The sequence below is a fragment of the Eleutherodactylus coqui genome, chromosome 8, assembly GCF_035609145.1.
Source record: "Eleutherodactylus coqui strain aEleCoq1 chromosome 8, aEleCoq1.hap1, whole genome shotgun sequence".
NCBI classification, from domain to species: Eukaryota; Metazoa; Chordata; class Amphibia; order Anura; family Eleutherodactylidae; genus Eleutherodactylus; species Eleutherodactylus coqui.
In genome coordinates, this window is record NC_089844.1 from 176185389 (window position 1) to 176211793 (window position 26405).

The 26405-nt window shown below is 45.5% G+C and overlaps 1 protein-coding gene across 1 annotated transcript in view; it reads right to left on the bottom strand.

The window, feature by feature from the left end:
* LOC136577231 (uncharacterized) overlaps nucleotides 1–21145 on the bottom strand; it is a 33269-nt gene extending 12124 nt beyond the window's left edge. The window contains exon 1 of the mRNA XM_066577038.1: nucleotides 20329–21145. Coding sequence (XP_066433135.1) covers nucleotides 20329–20647 — 319 coding nt within the window. The 5' untranslated portion in view covers nucleotides 20648–21145. The remainder of the gene's footprint in view (nucleotides 1–20328) is intronic.
* Nucleotides 21146–26405: the final 5260 nt, after the last annotated feature.

Below are 26405 nucleotides of genomic sequence, written 5' to 3' on the forward strand. Positions count from 1 at the left end.
TTTGTCATTTTACCTGGATCATCTGACGCCGGATGACCCCCCACCTTTGCAGCCTTTTTTGACATTTTACCTGGATCATCTGATGCCGGATGACCCCCACACTTAGGAATCTTGCTGTCAGACACCAGCTTCTGCCCGTCACCCCTCCTTTATTATGAACCAGGGGGGTGTTTGGATCAGGATGCCTAGCACACTCCCCCTTCCTTTGCACTGAACCCACATTAGCAGAGTCCAGGCTGGGTCGGACCCGGGGGCTATCCATTTCCTGGTTCAGAGGCTTGCCCTGGAAGGCTGACGTACCTGTACTCCACCTGGGTGACCTTTTTGCTGCTTTTCTTCTTTTTAGCCTGGGGGTCACGCTCAGGAAGGTCATTGCCAAAATAGAGACCCTCCAGGCCTCCATGGGATTCCAGGTGTCTTATGTACGCCTTTAGTTGCCCCCCCCCCCCCCGGGCCACCCGGGCCACTGTCCTCACCCTCTTCCCCAGAGGAGTCTGAGCTTGAAATAATAGTAGCTTGTCCGGCTAGAAGGTCACTGCACAGGGACTGCTGACTGTCCTCTGTCTGCAGTTCTCCAGCAGGGGCCCGCTCCATGTTGGACACTAGGTCCTTCAAATTCCCCAGCTTCTCAGCAAAGCGACCTGCACTTCTGAAGATAGCCGCCCTCCTCTCAACCAGGGTGAGGATCTCGCTTTTCAATTCCTGGATGGCCTGGTTGTATTGGGCCCTCCTTGAACCACCTGAATTGTTGGCCAGGGACCTGGCTGCCTTTAACTCCTCCTGAAGCCTTCTGATGGTGCCACCGGCCTCACGGTACTCCTGGGTCCTTGAAGCGAGCCTGGCAGCAAAGACGGTAACATACTCCCTAGGCCGCAGTGTCCCCCAGTGCTCAATGGTAGGACTGGGGTCTCCCCCAGAAGTACCTGGCCTGGCTCCAGGAGGGCCTTTGCTGGAAGTCCCAGCAGCCGAGGTCCCAGAGGGCCGCCGTCCCTCACCCTGGCTAGCCCGATGGCCACCTCGGGTGGTCTCCAGGAGGGGTGCAGGAGACAGATCGCTGCATCTCCTGCTAGATCTCCTCAGCCCCTCCTGGGTAGCCGGTTGCAAAGCATCCCCATCCTCCTCCAGCTGGCTCCTGAGAAACCTGGCTCCTGTGCAGGTTTTGCAGAGCCCTGCACAGAAATGTCCCTCCCCAGCCGCGGGCTCTGCGCATGTGCTGGCTGACCGCCAGCCGACACATCAAAGAGCCAGATCAGCAGGGGAGGTGAGTGCTGCACTGGTCCCTGTAGGGGCTCGGGTCGGGTCCCGCTGCAAGAATACTCGCAGCTGGATACGACACGGCCGTCTTACAGTTGTGTTTTATATTCATTCAGTATTGTTATTGTTTTTGGTATTAAAGACCAGAGTTATTCTCTATTAAATGGGGTTTGGTGTGTTTTTGGAATGTCTAGAACCAATTAATTGGATTTACATTAATTCCTAAGAAAATAATGTCCTAAACTAACATTGATTTCTACTAAAGTCCATTGCTTCCGGATGGATTAATGCCGTTAGTTGAGGTTCTACTGTACATACATAACACCAATATCCCACAGTCTAAAAGCATAGAACAAAAACATAAGCAATTGTAGTGTCCCAGAATATCATCCTGGTCCCCTCTATAAATGTCATACATGTTTGTCTTATGTAGATGCACTGTGCAAGCCTTTCTTGTCATTTCCAGTGTGTGAGTTGCACAGCTGCGGCGCTTGAGAGGTTAACTTTAATAAAATCATACTCTGCCTGTAAATACACCTGTTTGTCATGTCATGTGGTGTGAGTAAGGGTATAAATAGGGGGGCTTGAGAGCGGTAAAAGGGTCTTCAATCAGAGGTCTGAGATCCATCTTCAGAGAGTTCCAACTGGTCTGCCACCAAACAGAGCCACATGGAAGCACCTTCCCGTAGCAACTGCAGTTTTATCTGCGCTTGTAGCGCTCCCTCCGTTGAGTGTGGCTGATGGGTGCGTCAAGGCCCCTGACATCCGCCGGTCGCCATGTGTCTGCACTGCCTGTGCAGGAAGGGCAGAGCAGCCTTTTGCCAGTGGTCAGTGCTGCTGTGCGACAGCTCAGCGATGGCAGTTCATGAAGGTGACAGCCGCAGGACTTCAGTGGGGACCTGTGTTCAGCGGGACCCGGAGCACAGCGTCATCAGCAGAGCTGCCTGGCCGCAGCGGCGCGGGGAGAAAGGGCAACACTGGGCACAGGTGGTGAGCAGTGTCGGGAGCGCAGTGTCAGGAGCGAAGCTTGTTGCCCGCAGTGCCAGGGGGGGAAAGGGGAAGACTGGGGAGCGGTGGTGAGCAGGGCCCGGAGCGCAGTGTCAGGAGCGGAGCTTCTTTTCCGCAGCGGTGCGGGGGAAAGGGTAAGACTGGGCAGCGGAGCTTATTGGACGCTGCTGCAAGAACCTTCAGGACTTTAACCAATAGGAAGCTAGGGGTGTGACAGGGGCATTTCCCTGTCAAAACTCTAGCTGGTGGTGGCGACAAGATACACTAATGCCGGGACGTTGCACAATACTTCTGGCCTCCAGTTCTCTAGCCTTAGTTTGGGTCCCGTAAGACTTTCACTGTTAGCGTTTAAACAAAAAACAAAAAGCAAATGTGAAGGAATCCAGACCCCCACCAGGAAACAGTTATCCAGGCTAGGGAACCCCAAAGCAAAAACCCCTCCAAAGAAAAGTTGATCAAGGCTCACCCAATATTTCAAACTCCAGAAAACGCACCTTCACCAGGTCACCAAAAATGTTCCTACTTACCTCATCCTTGAGGAGGATTTTATGCTGTGTCAGTACTAAGCACTGTGCATTCCACATCCTAAAAATAAAATGCAGGGATCCCTGTCATCCAGATCTCTAAATGTGCCATAACACCACTCAGCATAGGCATGGTCAGCTAGCCGAGGCCAACTGATGGAAGATCCTACCTTCTTGAATACCTCTATATTAAAGGAACACTGAAGCAGGAAGTGTGTCATGCTCTCCAGAGTGATGCCACACACTTTCTGAGGACAACCCCTTTCCTCTGCGTTCCTGTACTTCATTTTGCCGCTTTCATATAGCTTACCATAGAAGTAGTGCCAGGTGAGGTCCCAAAACTTCAAGGGGATTCTTCTTGGATTTAAAAGAAACAAACTTACCCTCAAATCCTGACCTAGGTAGTCTTTGAGGACCAATGGACTCTGAAAGCGGGTTGCTAAAACAATATGGTCAAGCACACGCCAACCAGTGCCCTGACTTTCCACATAATCAGACTCCATTGCCATAAAACATTCAGTACTGATGCAAAATAAGCCGGTAGATGTCTATGCGGTGTTGAAAAATCCCTCACACGCCTTCTTGTCTCCCATTCCTGGAAGAAAAGCTAAAACCATCCTTTACAGGAGGATACCCAGGTCAGAGTCCTCTCTTTCCTGATGTTAGCAATATTAATTTCCAAAAAAGGAATACCATTGGGTTGACCATACCCAACCCAACTAGTCTCCTTGTATGGCAACCTTCCTCTTGATTGTGTTTAACCTATTCTTTTATAACAGTTAGAAGAACAGGCTGTAGACCCATGACCAAGAAGGTTCTGGCAAAATGCATACACTCCCCAGGTATATTTACGAAGACAGCAGGTAAGTCTTGATTAAGTAAACCCTTTATCTCAGGGTCAAAGAACACTCTTTCCACTGATCTACCTTTTGAGCAGCATTCCTCAGTCTGCCTTTCCAGTTTTTCTCGGGATAATTCCTTTGATGGAATTCATTGCCTCAAATCTTAGTGGAATCCTTGGGTTCTAGGAGAGTATCCAGAAAAAAAAAACAGGATCTCTCTCTCCCAGCCAGAGTCTCTAATACTTAGCCAGATTGATCTTTGACTCAGAGACCTCCGAGTAGCAGTCAACTTTTGATATCACCCACCTCGCCTCTTCTCCAGTGGAGACAAAGATAGTAACATTGTTAGCCTATGTCACTGTTCTCAAGACTGACCCTGGCACCCCCATGACCATCTTCACACCCACCAACAGTCTCCCATCTACCCTTCTGAGGAAGAGATCAACAGCAAACACATAAATCAAGGGGCTCAGAGGGCATTTTCTGGTGGACATCAGACCCAACCCCAAAAAGAATTGCCAACCCAACCATTCACAAGTAGGAAACTCTCAGCCTCTGAACACAAAGTTTTTAAACAACTTGCAAACCCTGCCGCCAGATCTAAAGCTTTTGCCTGATCCAGGGAAAGTTAAAACCCCGTCCAGAGACCCACCTTGCTTTGTTCCACAGCCTTCTGGTCTCTCAGCATAGCACTAAACATGCTTTGACAGTGAACAGAACAGTTCTGAGTCCCAGAAAAGAGCTTATGTGAAAACCTCAAACTACTGAGAAGTACTTTTGCCAAAATCTTTCTGTCCGTATTGGGAAGCGCTATGGGATGCCAATTCTCAATACAAAACAGGTCTTTACCCTTTGAAATAATATTTAGGGTAACCTCTTCATTGACTTAGGTAGAGGATAGACACTCATTAAAAACAGTTAAGAGAGGAAGCATAACTTCCTTGAAGGCTTTATAAAACTTGGATGTTAAGCCATTCAGACCTAAGCATATCAATTGCCAGCCCAACCTGGGACCAATTTCAAACTCACTGACATCTTACATTTCTTGTACGGGTTGGGCCGAGCAGCGCTTCCCAAATCCCTCTCAAAAACCAAAGATACATGTCTATCATAATGATATCTCTTGAGCAAGGATTTAACACTGAAGACCTCCTCACAGCTACCCCCAGTCAAGACCAAACACTTTAGGTTCTTCCAAAGGTACTGATACATATACCTTCTGTGCAGGCTTCTGAGGTTAGAAAGCTGTTGGAAGAACCTTCTTATTCAATGTTTTTGCTCTCCCACTTTTACTGGGGTCCCCAGATATTGATAAGACATAACTCTTGACCTCCCATGAGAATATCCAAGATCAGGCATCTGCCCATTTACAACTTGATAACCTATGTGCATTCTACTTGTGCAGTCTTAAAAAAAAAACGCAACTCTGCTATACATCTCGGCTGCAAGAGACCAGTAGGAGGCTCCACACCTCCAATCACGCTTAGCTTTGAATATGGCCAACAAATCAGTCACCCTGGTCTCTTGTAAAAATTAAATGTCAGCTTCAACTTGGCTAAGAAAACCAAAGGTCACAAACCTAGCGGCATCTGACTTAATGCTGGCAACATTAATGAATCCAAGTGTCAACATAGTGAGTGCTGCAATCATTGGTGACTGAGTTGGATGGTTTTCCTTTTATTCTTCCCTCCTCCTTATCAGAGAAAGAGGTCTTCCTTCTTTTTCTTTTTAAAGAAACTGAAACATTCATCCCCTCACTCACATCCCTACCTTCACCTTTCGCCTTTAGTGTTGCATCCTTCCCAGAGGAAACCAGATCGCTTTCAGAAAGAAACCCAGCATCCCTTGTGGTTCCCTCCTTAAAGACCTCCGCCACCCCTCCTGCCACCACCTCCAGCACCTCACCCTTAGCCTCTTCCCCTGGCAAGGAAGAAGAGCTGTTATCAAGGGCTTGCAACTGGTTAGAGAGGTAGACCAGAGGGGAACCATTGGACCTTCCTTTAATATATGTACTAGACTGAGTGGGACCGAATGATCCCATTCCAGAGAGGGAGAACCACTATTTTTCCTTTTTGTTTTTCCCTTGCACTTTTCCTTCTGCTTTTGCCATTTCTTTCCATTCTCATCTGCACGGTCTTCATGAAAGGATGCATCAGAACTGCCAACCACCTCCTCTCTCTCCAACCTTGTGGTTTCCACATCCCTATCTCTCAGGGTATCAGCAGTGGTGTACATTTTCCTCCAAGAGGCAGTCCTGGATTCTTGAAACTTATTCCTCACCATAACAGTTTGATGCCCTTCCTGTTCAGGCTGGCCCCCATAGATCTTCCTCCTCCTCGTCCCCCCCAGCCTTACCTCCACATGTACATTTCTGCTGACCATCCAACTGCTCCCAGCTGGTGTTGGCAAAGAAGAAAGAACAGCGACTGCATGAGTGCCCTAAAGCACCATACAGGTTACACTGAATGTTCTCACTGGATAAGGGTGGATGATCTCTCCCTCCACACTGTGCACACATCAGTATCTTGCACTATATGCTAAAATACGTAGGGTCATCACACCTGTGGCAGACCTTCAGCTGTCCCTGGTAGAAAACCAGAATTCTGTCACTTTCCAGGAATACAGAAGAAGGGATGTGAGTAAGAGAATTACCTGCATGTTTCAACTTTACCATCAAAGTCCAGACACCTGACCAGATACCTGTGCATCCCTTTACTTCTGTGGAGGATGAAGAATATTCCCTTGCTTACTCATCCAGAAACTAAGTGACATGATAGCTAGACCGCTATTTCTTATATTTATGGACACTATCGAGACTGGGTTTGTACCACTGGATTGGCGCATTGCCAATGTGGTTCAAATATACAAAAAAGGGATCTGAAAGAGAGCATGGTAACTAGAGGCTGGTAAGTCTCACTTCAATAATTGGAAAAATATTCAAGGGGTTTCTGAAAGATGCCATCCTAGAATAACTCAAGGAAAAAAATGGCATAACTCCTCATGAGCATGGGTTCATGAAGGGTCGATCATGTCAGACCAAATTGATCAGCTTCTACGATGAAGTAAGCTCTAGGCTGGACCTGGGAGAGTCTATTGATTTCGTATATCTGGATTTCTCTAAAGCATTTGACACTGTGCCACATAATAGGCTGATATATAAAATGAGACAACTCGGTCTGGGCAAAAATGTGTGTATCTGGGTAAAGAACTAGCTCAGAGATAGAAAGCAGAGGGTGGTAATAAATGGTTCATACTCTGATTGGGCCACCGTTGCTACTGGGGTGCCACAGGGCTCAGTACTAGGCACCATTCTGTTCAATATATTTATCAATGACATTATAGAGGGACTGCACAGTAAAAGATCAATATCTGCAGATGACACAAAATTATACAAGATAATTACTACAATGGAGGACAATGTACGGGTGGAAAAATGGAAAATGAAGTTCAATATTAATATATGAAAGGTTATGCACATGGGCAGGAGAGACGGATGTCACAAATAAACACTAAATGGGGTACTGCTACGGAAAAGTGAGATGGAAAAAGACCTGGGGGTACTAGAGGGCTGTAGACTTAACTGCAGCAATCAATGCCAATCAGCTGCTGCAAAAGCAAACAAAGTCTTGGGGTGCATTAAAAGAGGTATAGGGGTGAAGGATAAGAACATTATCCTCCCACTATATAAGGCACTTGTCAGGCCTCACATGGAATACTGTGTACAGATCTGGACACCGGTGCTCAGGAAAGCTGTTACAGTGCTGGAGGGGGTTCAAAGTAGTGCGACTAAATTAATACATGGAATGAAGAGACTGGAATACCCAGAGAGGCTATCCAAATTAGGATGATTTACCCCAGAAAAAAAGATGGTTAAGGGGCGATCAAATAACTATGTATAAATATATTAGGGGACAATACAAGGATCTCTCTTATGAACTGTTTATTCCCAGGACTGTGATGGTAACAAGAGGGCATCCTCTAGGTCTAAAGAAAGCAGATTTCATCACCAATATAGAAGGGAGTTCTTTACTGTAAGAGCAGTGAAACTGTGGAACTCTCTGAGTATGTGATGATGGCAAAATCCAGTTTAAGATGTCTTTCTAGAGCACTATGATATTAGAGGATATAGACATTAGGTGACCAGCGGGGTTGTTGATTTCAAATGATGTTCCAGGAATTACTCTGGCTACCATTATGGAGTCACAAAGGAATTTTTTCCTCCAAGTGAGCTAAATTGGCTCGTTGTTTTTTTTTTTGTCTTCCTCTAGACCAGCAAGGGGGAGGGGGGTGTTGAGACAAGCTGAACTAGATGGACATTGTTCTCATTCAGCCTTTTGTAATCCCACAAATGAATTCCAGCAGGAAATTTCAAAAACACTTTCACAGGCAATGGACCCTCCATCTCCATCCACAAAATGACCTTTAGCCCCGTTCCCGTCACCATATTCATAGCTCCAAGTGAGTGGCCTGATGCTGGGAAGTGCCCTTCACCTTTACCGACCACTGGGGTTTTAGGTGGACCCCCAACACCAAACCACATCCCCATCTGTCATTTTTGCAGTGGGGCCACCCAGCATGAGGTAAGTCTTTTTCTTTGAGCCCATCACTTGGCCCGTCTAGTGGTCACCTGATGCTAGATGAACTCTCACCTTTTCCTCCACCTACCTGGAAGCCTTGGGATCATCCAACGCCAGGCAACTTACCTTCTCTAGACCCACCGCAGGGCCTTTCTGGAGGTCACTTAATGCCAAATGACCCCCCACCATCTCTGCCTTTTTGTGTGACATCTACCTCCCTGCCCTGGTTCTGAGCCTTGTCCTGGTAGGTTGACGTACCTGTACTCCATCTGGATGATCTTTATGCCAACTTTTTTCTTCTTGTTCTTCAGGTGCTTTATGTACACCATTAACCTTTCCCCTGGGGCGCTATTCTCACCCTCTACCTAGCTTGAAATGTCGGTAGCTGACCTGTCTGGAAGCTTACTGAATACGGGCAGCTGGCTTTCCGCTGTCTGCGGTTCTCTGGCTCCATGATGGACACTGAGTCCTTTATATCATCACAGACTTCAGCTAGACCAAGCTGAGACCCTTTAAACCGGTCATCATTCCCCAGTTTTCCCCCAAAGGGACCTGCACCCTTAAAGATGGCCGTCCTCTCAACCAGAGAGAGGATCTCTCCCTTTAGCTTTTGGATGGCCTGGTTACATTGGACCCTCCTTGCCTCACCTGAGTTGTTGGACAGGGAACTGACAGCCTGTAACTCCTCCTGGAGCCCTTTGATGGTGCTCCCAGCCTCATGGTTCTCCTGGATTCTTGAAGCTATCCTGGAGGCAAAGCTGTTTACATCTTCCAAAGCCCGCAGCATCTCCAGAAGCACCTGGCTTGGATCCAGGAGAGCCTTTGCTAGTACTCCTTGCAGCAAAGGTCCCAAAGGGCTGTCATCTCTCTTCCTGGATAGTCTGACAGCCACCTTAAGTAATCTCCAGGAGGGGCACAGGGGACACATTGCTGTAACTCTGGCTTAATAAACTCAACCCCTCCTGTATAGCGGATTGCAATACATCCTAGCCCTCTGTGAGCCTGGGCTGGCCCAGAGAGTATGGGTAGTGGGCCTCCCTCTAACCATAACCCTCCCCTGGATAAAAGAGAGCAAACACCCCAGGCGCTGGAGAAACAAAAGGAAGCTTGGAGCTGCAATCACCTTTACACAAACTGAACCATACCCCCAGGAGGGCAGGAGGTGGATACAGCAGCTCAGCAGACAGTATCATACATGACGGGATTAGATACATGACTCAGCAGACAGTATCACACAGGATAGGATTAGATACACAACTCAGCAGACAGTATCGCACATGGTAGGATCAGGTACAGTGTTCAGCAGACAAAATGGCACATAATACTGTGTTTCCCCCAAAATGGCACATAATACTGTGTTTCCCCCAAAATAACCCTGTCTTATACTGAGTTTTGCCTCCAAAGAGTTACTAGGTCTTATTTTCAGGTTATGTGTTATTATAATTGCCTATCAGGCTCGGTCCAGGTCCCTCTGGCAGGTTTCCTGCAGTCCTCGGAGATCGCTTCCTGGCTATGGCATTTATAAATCCCACCTCCAGGAAGCAATGGCTCTGATTGGTTCTCGAGTGCTGCTCAGACAAGCAATGCAGCACTCGATGAACCAATTTGATGGTTGTGATTGGTTTATCCAGCGCTGCATTCATTGCTTTTCGGGCATTACTGAGCCAATGACAGCCATCGCATTGTGGAGGCAGGAATTATGAATTGGCTGAGCCACAGCATCAATTGGCAAATTCATAAATCTTGCCACCACAACACAATAGCTGTGATTGGTTCATGAGAGCTGCTCAGCCAATAAATGCAGCACTGGATCAACCAATCACCAATTATGATGGGATTAGGTAGACAGCGCCCAGTCAGTACTATACATGATAGGATTAGATACACAGCTCAGAAGATGGTATCACACATGATAGGATCAGATACACGGCTCAGAAGACAGTATCACACATGATAGGATTAGATACACGGCTCAGCAGACAGTATCATACATGATAGGATTAGAAACACAGCTCAGCAGGCAGTATCACACAGGATAGGATTAGATACACGGCTCAGCAGACAGTATCACACAGGATAGGATTAGATACACAGCCCAGCAGACAGTATCACACAGGATAGGATTAGATATACTGGCTGAGAGGGCTGTATTAAACATAATAGGATCAGATACACAGCTCAGTTGACAGTATCATTATGATAGGATTAGATACACAGCACCCAGTCAGTATCACACATGATAGGATTGGATACACAGCTCAGAAGACAAAATCACACGTTAGGATTGGATACATGGCTCAGAAGAGAGTACCATACATGATAGGATTAGATGCACAGTTCAGAAGACAGTATCACACATGATAGGATTAGATACATGGCTCAGCAGACAGTATCACACATGATAGGATTAGATACACGGCTCAGCAGACAGTATCACAGGATAGGATTAGATGCACAGTTCAGAAGACAGTATCACACATAATAAGATTAGATACACGGCTCAGCAGACAGTATCACACATGATGGGATTAGATTCACAGCTCAGCAGACATTGTCATAAAATATTGGATTAGATACACTGCTCAGCATGCAGTATCATACAGGATAGGCTTAGATACAAGGCTCAGCAGAAAAAAATCACACTTATTAGGATTAGATACACGGCTCAGCAGGCAGTATCACACATATTAGTATTAGATACACGGCTCAGTAGGCAGTATCACACATGATAGGATTAGAAACACGGCTCAGCAGGCAGTATCACACGATAGGTTTAGATACACAGCTCAGAAGACAGTACCATACATGTTAGGATTACATACACGGCTAAGCAGACAGTATCACACATGATAGGATTAGATGCACAGATCAGAAGACAGTATCACACATGATAGGATTAGATACATGGCTCAACAGGCAGTATCATACATGATAGGATTAGATACATGGCTCAGCAGACAGTATCATGCATGATAGATTTAGATACACAGCTCAGCAGACAGTATCAAACAGGAGAGGATTAGATACACAGCTCAGCAGATAGTATTACATAGGTTAGGATTAGATACATGGCTAAGCAGAGAGTATCACACATGATAGGATTAGCTACACGGCTCAGCAGACAGTATCACACATGATAGGATTAGATACATGGCTCAGCAGGCAGTATCGCATACGTTAGGATTAGATACGCAGCTCAGAAGACAATATCACACATGATCTGGTTATATACACGCCTCAGCAGACAGTATCAAACAGGAGAGGATAGATACACAGCTCAGCAGATAGTATTACATAGGTTAGGATTAGATACATGGCTCAGCAGACAGTATCACACATGATAGGATTAGCTACACGGCTCAGCAGACAGTATCACACATGATAGGATTAGATACATGGCTCAGCAGACAGTATCACACATGATAGGATTAGATACACGGCTCAGCTGTCAGTATCACACATGATATGATTAGATACACGGCTCAGCAGACAGTATTACATAAGTAAGGATTAGATACATGGCTCAGCATACAGTATCACACATGATAGGATTAGATACACAGATCAGCAGAGAGTATCACACACGATACCATTAGCTACACGACTTAGCAGACAGTATCACACATGATAGGATTAGATACGCGGCTTAGCAGACAGTATTACATAGGATAGGATTAGATACCTGACTCAGCAGACAGTATCACACATGATAGGATTAGATACACGGTTCAGCAGACAGTATCACACATGACAGCATCAGATACACAGATCATCAGAGAGTATCACACATGATAGAATTAGATACACGGTTCAGCAGACAGTATTACATAGGTTAGGATTAGATACATGGCTCAGCAGACAGTATCTCACATGATAAGATTAGATACACAGCTCAGCAGACAGTATCACACATGATAGGATTAGATACACGGTTCAGCAGACAGTATCACACATGATAGAATTAGATACACGGTTCAGCAGACAGTATTACATAGGTTAGGATTAGATACCTGACTCAGCAGACAGTATCACACATGACAGCATCAGATACACAGACCATCAGAGAGTATCACACATGATAGAATTAGATACACGGTTCAGCAGATAGTATTACATAGGTTAGGATTAGATACATGGTTCAGCAGACAGTATCACACATGATAGGATTAGATACACGGCTCAGCAGACAGTATTACAGAGGTTAGGATTAGATACATGGCTCAGCAGACAGTAAAGCACATGATAGGATTAGCTACACGGCTCAGCAGACAATATCACACATGATAGGATTAGATACATGGCTCAGCAGGCAGTATCACATATGTTAGGATTAGATACACAGCTCAGAAGACAATATCACACATGATCGGGTTATATACACGCCTCAGCAGACAGTATCACACATGATAGGATTAGATACACGGCTCAGCTGTCAGTATCACACATGATAGGATTAGATACATGGCTCAGCAGACAGTATCACACATGATAGGATTAGATACACGGTTCAGCAGACAGTATCACACATGACAGCATCAGATACACAGATCATCAGATAGTATTACACATGATAGGATTAGATACCAGCTCAGCAGACAAAATCACACATGATAGGATTAGATACATGGCTCAGCAGACAGTATCACACATGATAGGATTAGATACACGGCTCAGCAGACAGTATCACACATGACAGGATCAGATACACAGATCATCAGAGAGTATCACATATGATAGAATTAGATACACGGTTCAGCAGATAGTATTACATAGGTTAGGATTAGATACATGGCTCAGCAGACAGTATAACACATGATAGGATTAGCTACACGGCTCAGCAGACAATATCACACATGATAGGATTAGATACATGGCTCAGCAGGCAGTATCACATATGTTAGGATTAGATACACAGCTCAGAAGACAATATCACACATGATAGGATTAGATACACGGCTCAGCAGACAGTATCACGCATGATAGGATTAGATACATGGCTCAGCTGTCAGTATCACACATGATAGGATTAGATACATGGCTCAGCTGTCAGTATCACACACGATAGGATTAGATACATGGTTCAGCAGACAGTATCACACATGACAGCATCAGATACACAGATCATCAGAGAGTATTACACATGATAGGATTAGATACCAGCTCAGCAGACAATATCACACATGATAGGATTATATACATGGCTCAGCAGACAGTATCACACATGACAGGATCAGATACACAGCTCAGCAAAGAGTATCACACATGATAGAATTAGATACACGGTTCAGCAGACAGTATTACATAGGTTATAGACTAAAATAATAATTTTTATTAGATCCTTTTAAAAGACAAATATGGGCTATAAAGACTCACAAATCATAAATACAAAGGGATGTAACAGAACCCCTTCCACACAACAGTTCCTATGGTCAAGAGGCACTGATCATTATAGATAATGGGAATATCCAGTGATCTTGGCAGGATCGTGCTTATGAGCAATACGTATGATTTCAAAAAATGGATAAACCCAAGCACTTTATACTCAGATCCCTTTGAAATAGTCTGAGAGGTATAGATTCAACTATCAGTGCAAGTTTAATTTCTGACTTAGTCGGGGCTCTCTTGACAGATATTACATATGGTCAAATAAGTATGATCAACAAAATATCGATAGACCCAGACGGTTTTAGGCCCAGAAATGGTCTGGGGCCTACGAATGAATCTATCGGTGCGAGCTCAAATTCTGGCTCGATTCAGGCTCGACGCGTTTCCCCACGTATGCGTGGTTCATCAGGAGCAGAGCTTGTATTGGGCTGTAAAGTATACGTAATTCTGTGTTGTGTGACAGAAAATCCTATCAACCACTGATGTTAAATACGTTTTTACGTATGAGGTGCAGATTTTCAGCGTTTTGTGCTATTTTCCAAATACGGTTTAGGGACCAAGGAGAGACTAGATATCTTCCCCTTTTCTTAGGTCAAACCATAGAATAGCGTGTCTAACACTTTGTGAGCAAACGACAGAACCGCTGATTGGATGAGGAGGAACCTCGCTAAATTCTCGGAGGTTTCCAAAGCAGCAGTTATGTCTATAATGTTCACAAACAGAGCTGAAAGAAAGTTAAAACTGCAAATCATTAATGTTGGCTATTTAGACCTGATGTAGGCGCCTCAGTGAAAAGTTAGCTCTGATTAAGTAGCGAGCTATCAAGGACGCATAGCATCCTCTGACCCATAAAGGTGTCAGCAAAATTGGATGCAAGGTCAGTGATAGCAAAAATCAGCCTCTAAAAAGTATGAATAGAGCTGATCCTTTAGCAAAATGCTAAAAATAATCAGATTGCTGAGTGCGCCAAAGATTCTAATGTCTATAGATAGCTTTTTGATATATCAGGATTGAAAATAGGATAAATCAAATAATAAAGTAAATAAAAAAGATGCAGCGCCTGTAGCCCTGATGGTGAGCTAGAGGCATATGTGGCAGTCACTGCATGAGTGCATTATATAGCCCTCAAAAAAACACCCTTTTGGGAGGAGTCCATAGATTGGACCTATCCTGATCAGAGAGGGATGTCTAGGGGAGTGGTCCTGGGAATCTTCCAAGTACTCGGTTCCATATTAGTTAAATAAGCGATTTAAGAGAGACAAATAGTGAGGATATGGACAAAGACCTTTATTAGGGGCAAATCGCCGCTTAGCGATTGCTCTGTATCCCTGCCGATTGCCTGGCACAGAGCGTTATCAGCCGGAGGAGTAGAAACACTTCCGTGTTCTTCTGCGCATGCGCGAACGGCGTCATGACGTCACTCCGTTCGTCATGTGATGCATGCGTCCCATACTGTCGTGGTGCGTTCCACGGTACCGGAATGACGTTTCTAATAAGGAAGTTTCATCGTTTACTGGTTGCTAAGCAGCACAGGCACGTTCTTTTTATCCATAGCGGAGGCGTTACAGGTCGCCGTCTATAGGGCAGATTCAACCCTCATTGCAGTGTCTCCAATATATATCCTATACTAATTATAAACATGGATACCCAGCACTCTGGCTGTGTAGATGATAGGTAAGGTAGCTGGTAATCACTTTTGATATTTATAGTCGTTATGGACTTCATAATAGATGTTAGATAATTATCTGCATAGCAGCAGTTATTATATCAATAGAATCAACCACATTGATATACATTCTGACCCAGGACATTTTCAGATGACAGAGATGAGGATCATAATATATGGTTGTCAGAGGTTTTAGTGCATTGCCAATGCATTTTTGGTCTGAGATAGAAGTTCTATTACACAAATCAAATTATGCAATCACTCGAGCGATGTTCTCTGAGGAAGTCAGTAGTTTAGAGTTAAATTAAGTCAGGATTTTACAGGAAGCAATTGAAGCATAAATTCACATTGAGGCCAGACGGACTAAGTGACTCCGTGCGATATATCCATGCTGATTCTTTCTGTAAGAGGCGTTTGTCCAGATTACCTCTGCGTCCGTATGATTTTAGTATCTCAATGCCTTGAAATTTTAAAGATGATGGATCGCCATTGTGTTCTGACCAAACGTGGTCCGCCAATGGCGTAGATTCGTGGCGTTCGATGTTACCAATGTGACCCTGAATTCTGCGGCGAAATTGCTGTATAGTTTTGCCAATGTAGTTTTTTGGACAAGGACACGTTGCCATGTATACGATGTATTTTGATCTACAGTTAATGAATTCTCGGCACTGGTATACTTTATGAGTTGCGGCGCAGGTAAAAGTGTTCCCTTTTAGAATTAGCGGACAGACAGAACACCCCTGACAGGGAAATGTTCCACATGGTTTGTTTGTTTCCAACCAAGTTTTTCTCCTCTCATCCGTATGAAGGTGGCTCTTAACAAGATGATCTTTTAAATTTCGTCCCCTCCGAAACGTGATGAGAGGTGATGGTGGTATAAATTCCCCAATGTCTGGATCATTTTTCAATATGTCCCAGTAATGTGTTAGAATGTCTCGTACTTTGCCAGATGCCGTATCATAGGTGCCGATTACTCTGACAAGTTGGTCAGTATGGCGTTCTTTCGGTGTTAGAAGAGTGGATCTATGTTGTTGTGATGCAAAACTACAAGCTTCCTGGACTACTTTCTCTGGATAGTCTCTATCCCTGAACCTCTTTGTCAATTTCCTCGCTTCTTCCTTAAAGGATATATCATCGGAACAATTGCGTCTAATGCGCAGAAATTGGCCTTTTGGTATCCCTCTCTTAAGAGGGGTTGAATGGAAACTTTGCCACCCAAGGAGACTGTTTGTGGCAGTCTCTTTTCGATATAGTGTGGTAGAAATCAGGCTATTTTCTTCTTTCCGAATAACTAAGTCCAGGAAGGGGAGGGTAGTAGTACTGGTTTCATAGATGACATGGAGATTCAGGGTGTTGACATTTAGCATATCCACAAAATTAGAGAAGGATTCACTCGAGCCATTCCAAAATATCAGAATATCATCGATATACCTGAGCCACATGATGATATTATCTGACCATGTGATGTTATTCATGACGAACCTTTCCTCCCACCAGCCCAGGTACAGGTTGGCATAGGATGGGGCACAAGGCGTCCCCATCGCTGTACCCCTGAGCTGGTGGAAGTACTTGTTGTCAAACATGAAATAATTGTGGCTCAGTGTGAATTCTAAGAATCTCAGAACGCATAGATTGTGGTTTGAAAAGTGAACCCCGCGTTGTTCTAGGAAGTACTTAGTTGCGTTCAAACCTCCGTCGTGTGGAATGGAGCTGTATAGCGATTCTACATCAAGTGATGCTAGAATGGTGTTAGAGTCGACTGAGACACCATCTAGCAGGCGTAATACGTCCATTGTATCTCTTACATAAGAGCGCAAGGATGTGACATGCGGACGTAAAATTCTATCAATATAGATGCTAAGGTTCTGTGTCAAGTTGTCGACTCCCGACACAATAGGTCTCCCTTTGATAGGGTTAGTGCCCTTATGCACTTTTGGTAGGGCATAAAAAGTTGCTATTGTTGGATTTGAAGGGTATATGAATTGATATTCCTTATCGCTAATACAGCCCATTCCAAGTTCGTGTAGCAACATAGTTTTCAATTCTGACAAAAAGGGAACTGTGGGGTCTTTTGACAGAACGCCATATGTTGATGTATCATTCAAAAGTCTCTGGCACATCTCAGTATACTGGCATCTGTCCATCAGGACAACGTTACCGCCTTTATCGGCAGGTTTAAGAATTAATTGAGAATTTGTTTCTAAGTTTTTTAAAGCACGGAGTTCACCCTGAGATAGATTTTGGTGTCTTGGTTTCATTTGGTGTAGTACTTTCAAATCGCTCCTGACTAGCTTCTCAAAGATATCAATTTCTGCACTCTTTAGTGAAGGTGGATTAGAAGTGTTAGGGGGTTTTAATGATGTAAAAGGACCATCTCCTAGAGGACTGCAGTTCTCTTCTTCAAGATCTTGAAGAGCTTGAAGGCCAGGTAGGTCTGTTAACTCAAGACCTAATTCACTCATTCTTTCTCTATTTTTGATGGCAAAATATTTCTTCCATCTCAGTTTCCTTGTGGAAGGGGTTCTGTTACATTCCTTTGTATTTATGTTTTGTGAGTCTTTATAGCCCATATTTGTCTTTTAAAAGGATCTAATAAAAATTATTATTTTAGTCTATAACTGTGAAGGGCCAAATTTAAATACTATAGACCTACCTGCTTCTGTGAATTATTACATAGGTTAGGATTAGATACATGGCTCAGCATACAGTATCACACATGATAGGATTAGATACATGGCTCAGCAGATAGTATTACATAGGTTAGGATTAGATACACGGCTCAGCAGACAGAATCACACATGATAAGATTAGATACACGGCTCAGCAGACAGTATCACACATGATAAGATTAGCTACATGGCTCAGCAGAGAGTATCACACATGATAGGATTAGCTACACGGCTCAGTAGACAGTATCATACATGATAGGATTAGATACATGGCTCAGCAGACAGTATCATACATGATAGGATTAGAAACACAGCTCAGCAGGCAGTATCACACAGGATAGGATTAGATACACAGCCCAGCAGACAGTATCACACAGGATAGGATTAGATATACTGGGTGAGAGGGCTGTATTAAACATAATAGGATCAGATACACAGCTCAGCCGACAGTATCATTATGATAGGATTAGATACACAGCACCCAGTCAGTATCACACATGATAGGATTGGATACACAGCTCAGAAGACAAAATCACACGTTAGGATTGGATACATGGCTCAGAAGAGAGTACCATACATGATAGGATTAGATGCACAGTTCAGAAAACAGTATTACACTTGATAGGATTAGATACATGGCTCAGAAGACAGTATCACACATGATAGGATCAGATACACGGCTCAGCAGACAATATAACACAGGATAGGATTAGATACACGGCTCAGCTGTCAGTATCACACGATAGGATAAGATACACAGCTCAATAGACAGTATCACACAGGATAGGATTAGATACACGGCTCAGCAGACAGTATCACACATGATGGGATTAGATTCACAGCTCAGCAGACATTGTCATAAAATATTGGATTAGATACACTGCTCAGCATGCAGTATCATACAGGATAGGCTTAGATACAAGGCTCAGCAGACAAAATCACACTTATTAGGATTAGATACACGGCTCAGCAGGCAGTATCACACATATTAGGATTAGATACACGGCTCAGCAGGCAGTATCACACATGATAGGATTAGAAACACGGCTCAGCAGGCAGTATCACACGATAGGTTTAGATACACAGCTCAGAAGACAGTACCATACATGTTAGGATTACATACACGGCTCAGCAGACCGTATCACACATGATAGGATTAGATGCACAGATCAGAAGACAGTATCACACATGATAGGATTAGATACATGGCTCAACAGACAGTATCATGCATGATAGATTTAGATACACAGCTCAGCAGACAGTATCAAACAGGAGAGGATTAGGTACACAACTCAGCAGATAGTATTACATAGGTTAGGATTAGATACATGGCTCAGCAGACAGTATCACACATGATAGGATTAGCTACACGGCTCAGCAGACAGTATCACACATGATAGGATTAGATACACAGCTCAGCAGACAGTATCACACATGATAGGATTAGATACATGGCTCAGCTGTCAGTATCACACATGACAGCATTAGATACACAGATCATCAGAGAGTATCACACATGATAGAATTAGATACACGGCTCAGCAGACAGTATTACATAAGTTAGGATTAGATACATGGCTCAGCATACAGTATCACACATGATAGGATTCGATACACAGATCAGCAGAGAGTATCACACACGATACCATTAGCTACACGGCTTAGCAGACAGTATCACACATGATAGGATTAGATACGCGGCTTATCAGACAGTATTACATAGGATAGGATTAGATACCTGACTCAGCAGACAGTATCACACATGATAGGATTAGCTACACGGCTCAGCAGACAGTATCACACATGATAGGATTAGATACACGGTTCAGCAGACAGTATCACACATGACAGCATCAGATACACAGATCAGCAAAGAGTATCACACATGATAAAATTAGATACACGGTTCAGCAGATAGTATTACATAGGTTAGGATTAGATACATGGCTCAGCAGACAGTATCACACATGATAAGATTAGATACACAGCTCAGCAGACAGTATCACACATGATAGGATTAGCTACACGGCTCAGCTGACAGTATCACACATGATAGGATTAGATACACGGCTCAGCAGACAGTATTACATAGGATAGGATTAGATACACGGCTCAGCAGATAGTATTACACATGATAGGATTAGATACATGGCTCAGCAGACAGTATCACACATTATAGGATTAGGTACACAGCTCAGCAGACAGTATAACGCAGGATAGGATTAGATACAGCAGCTTAGCAGACAGTATCATACATGACGGGATTAGATACATGACTCAGCAGACAGTATCACACATGATAGGATTAGGTACACAGCTCAGCAGACAGTATCACACATGATAGGATTAGATACACAGTTCAGAAGACAGTAAGACACTTAGTAAAGAAGTAGAAGCTCTCACCCAACTGAGCGTAGATTTCTCCAGTCTCGTTCTTAGCCATCCTCAGACATCCTCGGTTGTCCACCAGGGTGATGGTATCTGTCAGCTCATATGCCTTCCTTATCATGGTCTCAGGGGCGTTCTCTGACGGGGCCACCTTAGCGTAGGCCTTGTAGGGTCCATCATCCACCACGTACTTACAGGAGTTGATAAAGGTGGATCTCCCATGACCGGTGTAACCAAATATCTGCAGGAGAACCCGGTTGTATCCCCGATTACCATGGGGGCAATTATCCAGACTGAAATTCTTGATATAATCTCTCATGGCCAGAGAATCCATACTGGTTCTGTATAGAGGAGCTTGTCCTTTATAGAGGAGTCGGTTCTGTATAGAGGAGTCGGTTCTGTAAAGTAGTTCTGGTTCTGTAGAGAGGAGCTGGTTCCGTATAGAGGAGCTGGTTCTGTATAGAGGAGTCTGTTCTGTAAAGTAGTTCTGGTTCTGTAGAGAGGAGCTTGTTCCGTATAGAGGAGCTGGTTCTATATAGAGGAGTCAGTTCTTTATAGAGGAGTCAGTTTTGTATAGAGGAGTCGGTTCCGTGTAGAGGAGCCGGTTCTTTATGGAGGAGCTGGTTCTGTAAAAAGGAGCTGATTATGTATACTGGAGCTGATTCCGTATACTGGAGCTGGTTCTGTATAGAGGGAGCGGTTCTGTATAGTGGAGTTGGTTCTGTACAGAGGAGCTGGTTCCGTATAGAGGATCTGGTTCTGTATAGAGGAGCTGGTCCTGTATAAAGGAGCCGTTCCTGTATAGAGGAGCTGGTTCTGTATAGAGAAGCTGTTTCTATATAGAGGAGCCAGTTCTGTATAGAGGAGCTTGGTTTGTGGAGCCTGAAATAAAGCATCCAGAGTGAAAGTGAAAGAGATTTCTTGTTACTTGTACAAGTAAACATTTCAGCTCTGAATCTCAGCTTGCATCGAGAACCTTTACCAGGAGCATTGTACATGTGTACATTCCTCTCTGAGCATGCCGCAGACTGTTAACCATGATGTTCTACTGTATGTTTGCGAAGACCTCACCTTATACAGAGAAATCCTTCCAAAAGTCCAACTCTCTGTGAAGACCACCATTTACCTAGAGCAGATTTCAATCCCATCATGTATGACACGTGATAGGATTAGATACACAGCTTAGAAGACAGTATCACATATGATAGGATTAGATACACAGCTCAGAAGAGAGTATCACATATGATAGGATTAGATACACAGATCAGCAGTCAGTACCACACATGATATTGGGGTACCCCCCCCCCCCCCAATAATACTGGGGTCACCGGGTAGGACCTCCAGCTGGCAAATTTCCATCAGGGCGCAGTCATAGTTCCCTGCGTGGAAGATACATCTTTATGGCTGACTGTTTGGAAGCGTGCTGCCAGAACAAGTCTTGAAAATTCATTGATTACTGATGTCTCGACGCCTTGGGGGGTGGGCTTGAGGAGTGGTCCTCCCCCCCGTACTTTGCGGATAGCCAGATCGGGAATTTTTTTGTGTCAAATTTCTGGCGGCATGGTTTGGGCAGAAACTTCTTGGGGACAGAGAGAAGGAGAGGTGGCAGCTGGGCGTCACCTTGGGTAGACTTGGTGGGAAAACTTGCCTCAGAGGGTTCCATTGGCTTCGGACTTCACCAGATTTTTTTCCTTTTCTTTTCTTTAAGTACCTCTGCGGTAATGCAGTCAAACTGATGCTGTACAGAGGAGTTGATCCTGTTCATGATGCCAAGGAGGGAAGCAGCTGTGGTGACTCAGTGGCCACCTAGACACAAGGCCCGTGTTGAGGGTCTGGGAGGGGAGAGTCGTCACTTGTCATGGTGGCTCTTAGCAGACTCCTCCTCGGAGGGACATATGTAACCTCTGCTTAAGTACCGTCTGGCTGCTCCCCGGTAACACTGAAACAGCGATTACCAGTGAACTTGTGGTGAACTGAAGATTTGTCACTTGTGACGTCACCGTTCCTTACTCACCGGAATGACCCTTGGCAGATAAATGAAGGAATTCCACACACAATTAGTTTTTTAGTACCTCAGTCCCTGGGAATGGTCAGGGGCTGGCAAGACTTTACTTGTAGCTAGACAAAATATAGCTAAATGCAAACCGATGCAGGTAGTATTGCAAGATTGGAGGTCAGGGAGAAAGCTCAAGATGATATCCTTCCTGCAGTCCATGTTATCTGTCAGGTACCGCTCCTAGAAGGGAGAACTCTCCAGAGGTGGTTAGGGGTAGGGTCACTCCACAGACACTCCACAGACACAGAGATTTGAATCTCTGCACGGTGGACTTGTCACTTCATTCTCTTTTCTCCCTCGCAGATGGTTCCTGGAATTGTGCACCTCAGGATACCTCTCTTACTCTTTCATCTCTCTTCACCGCATGAGGGTTGACGGTACCCCGATGTGGCTGGCACTCCACTCCACTCTCAACTGAAGAAGCAGATGAAAGAACCACACCTTGCTCTCGGGAACTTATACTTATAGACAATATGTATCCCAGATAGAGATGAGCGAGCACCAAAAATGCTCGGGTGCTCGTTACTCGAGTCGAACTTCCCGTGATGCTTGAGGGTTCGTTTCGAGTAACGAACCCCATTGAAGTCAATGGGCGACTCGAGCATTTTTGTATATCGCCGATGCTCGCTAAGGTTTTCATTTGTGAAAATCTGGGAAATTCATGAAAGTGATGGGAACGACACAGAAACGGATAGGGCAGGCGAGGGGCTACATGTTGGGCTGAATCTCAAGTTCCCAGGTCCCACTATTAAGCCACAATAGCGGCAAGAGTGCCCCCCCCCCAACAATTTTTACTTCTGAAAAACCCTCATTAGCAATGCATACCTTAGCTAAGCACCACACTACCTCCAACAAAGCACAATCACTGCCTGCGGGACACACCGCTGCCACTTCTCCTGGGTAACATGCTGCCCAACCGCCCATTTCAGTAATAGTAGCAGTCAAGACAGGCCCCAGTAACAATTCCAAAGCAGCAGTATAGGGGGAGCACAGTCTTAGTTCCATTTCAGTAATAGTAGCAGTCAAGACAGGCCCCAGTAACAATTCCGAAGCAGCAGTATAGGGGGAGCACAGTATTAGTTCCATTTTAGTAGTAGTAGCAGTCAAGACAGGCCACAGTAACATATCACTAGCAGCAGTATAGGGGGAGCACAGTATTAGTTCCATTTTGGTAGTAGTTGCAGTCTGGACAGGCCCCAGTAACATATCACTAGCAGCAGTATAGGGGGAGCACAGTCTTAGTTCCATTTCAGTAATAGTAGCAGTCAAGACAGGCCCCAGTAACAATTCCGAAGCAGCAGTATAGGGGGAGCACAGTATTAGTTCCATTTCAGTAGTAGTTGCAGTCTAGACAGGCCCCAGTAACATATCACTAGCAGCAGTATAAGGGGAGCACAGTATTAGTTCCATTTCAGTAGTAGTAGCAGTCAAGACAGGCCACAGTAACATATCACTAGCAGCAGTATAGCGAGAGCACAGTATTAGTTCCATTTCAGTAGTAGTTCCAGTCTGGACAGGCCCCAGTAACATATCACTAGCAGCAGTATGGGGGGAGTTCAGTCTTAGTTCCATTTCAGTAATAGTAGCAGTCAAGACAGGCCCCAGTAACAATTCCGAAGCAGCAGTATAGGGGGAGCACAGTATTAGTTCCATTTCAGTAGTAGTAGCAGTCAAGACAGGCCACAGTAACGTTCCCGTTGCAGCAGTTTAGGAAGATAACAGTCTCTTTCACATTTCAGTAGTTGCAGTATAGACAAGGCCCCAGTTACATTTATGTAGCAAAAGTGTAGGCCCACCCCACACACCTTGCTGTACCATGAGTGCAGGCGAAGCCCATAAAAATTACTAGGATTACACTGTAGACGAGGGACCAAAAAAATTGGTGTACCAACAGTACTAATGTACCTCAGAAAAATTGCCCATGCCCAACCAAGAGGGCAGGTGAAACCCATTAATCGCTTTGGTTAATGTGGCTAAATTTGTAACTAAATTGGTTCAGGCGCAAGTTTCAACACTTTAATGAGAATTGAAATGTATAAACATTGTTTACAAAAGTAATATGACTGAGCGTGATTACGTGAGGTTTCAGGAGGAGGAGCAGGAGGAGGAGGATGAATATAATACACAGATTGATGAAGCTAAAAGGTCCCTGTTTTTTATGGTGATAGAGAACGATGCTTCCATCCGCGGGTGCAGCCTACGTATTGTTTAGGTAGCGCTGCTGTCCGCTGGTGGAGAAGAGAAGTCTGGGGAAATCCAGGCTTTGTTCATCTTTATGAGTGTAAGCCTGTCGGCACTGTCAGTTGACACGCGGGTACGCTTATCCGTGATGATTCCCTCGGCCGCACTAAACACCCTCTCTGAAAAGACGCTAGCCGCAGGGCAAGCCAACACCTCCAGGGCATACAGCGCGAGTTCGGGCCACGTGTCCAGCTTCGACACCCAGTAGTTGTACGGAGCAGAGGCGTCACGGAGGACGGTCATGCGATCGGCTACGTACTCCCTCACCATCCTTTTACAGTGCTCCCGCTGACTCAGCCTTGACTGGGGAGCGGTGACACACTCTTGCTGGGGAGCCATAAAGCTGGCAAAGGCCTTGGAGAGTGTTCCCCTGCCTGCGCTGTACATGCTGCCTGATCTCCGTGCCTCCCTGGCTACCTGGCCCTCAGAACTGCGCCTTCTGCCACTAGCGCTGTCAGATGGGAATTTCACCATCAGTTTGTCCACCAGGGTCCTGTGGTATAGCATCACTCTCGAACCCTTTTCCTCTTCGGGTATGAGAGTGGAAAGATTCTTCTTATACCGTGGGTCGAGCAGTGTGTACACCCAGTAATCCGTAGTGGGCAGAATGCGTCTAACACGAGGGTCACGAGAAAGGCATCCTAACATGAAGTCAGCCATGTGTGCCAGGGTACCTGAACGCAACACATGGCTGTCCTCACTAGGAAGATCACTTTCAGGATCCTCCTCCTCCTCCTCCTCCTCCTCAGGCCATTCACGCTGAAAGGATGACAAGCAAGCAGCATGGGTACCCTTAGCAGTGGGCCTGGCTGTCTCTTCTCCCTGCTCCACATCAGGCTCCTCCCCCTCCACCTCCTCTTCCTCCTCCTCAACGCGCTGAGATATAAACATGAGGGTGCTCTGACTATCCAGCGACATACTGTCTTCCCCCGCCTCCGTTTCCGAGCGCAAAGCGTCTGCCTTTATGCTTTGCAGGGAACTTCTCAAGAGGCATAGCAGAGGAATGGTGACGCTAATGATTGCAGCATCACCGCTCACCATCTGGGTAGACTCCTCAAAGTTTCCAAGGACCTGGCAGATGTCTGCCAACCAGGCCCACTCTTCTGTAGAGAATTGAGGAGGCTGACTCCCACTACGCCGCCCATGTTGGAGTTCGTATTTCACTATAGCTCTACGCTGCTCATAGAGCCTGGCCAACATGTGGAGCGTAGAGTTCAACCGTGTGGGCACGTCGCACAGCAGTCGGCGCACTGGCAGATTAAACCGATGTTGCAGGGTCCGCAGGGTGGCAGCGTCCGTGTTGGACTTGCGGAAATGTGCGCTGACCCGGCGCACCTTTCCGAGCAGGTCTGACAAGCGTGGGTAGCGTTTCAGAAACCGCTGAACCACCAAATTAAAGACGTGGGCCAGGCATGGCACGTGCGTGAGGCTGCCGAGCTGCAGAGCCGCCACCAGGTTACGGCCGTTGTCACACACGACCATGCCCGGTTGGAGGCTCAGCGGCGAAAGCTAGCAGTCGGTCTGCTCTGTCAGACCCTGCAGCAGTTCGTGGGCTGTGTGCCTCTTCTCTCCTAAGCTGAGTAGTTTCAGCACGGCCTGCTGACGCTTGCCCACCGCTGTGCTGTCACGCCGCGCGACAGGGACTGCTGGCGACGTGCTGCTGCTGACACATCTTGATTGCGAGACAGAGGTTGCGTAGGAGGAGGAGGGTGGTTTAGTGGAGGAAGCATACACCGCCGCAGATACCAGCACCGATCTGGGGCCCGCAATTCTGGGGGTGGGAAGGACGTGAACG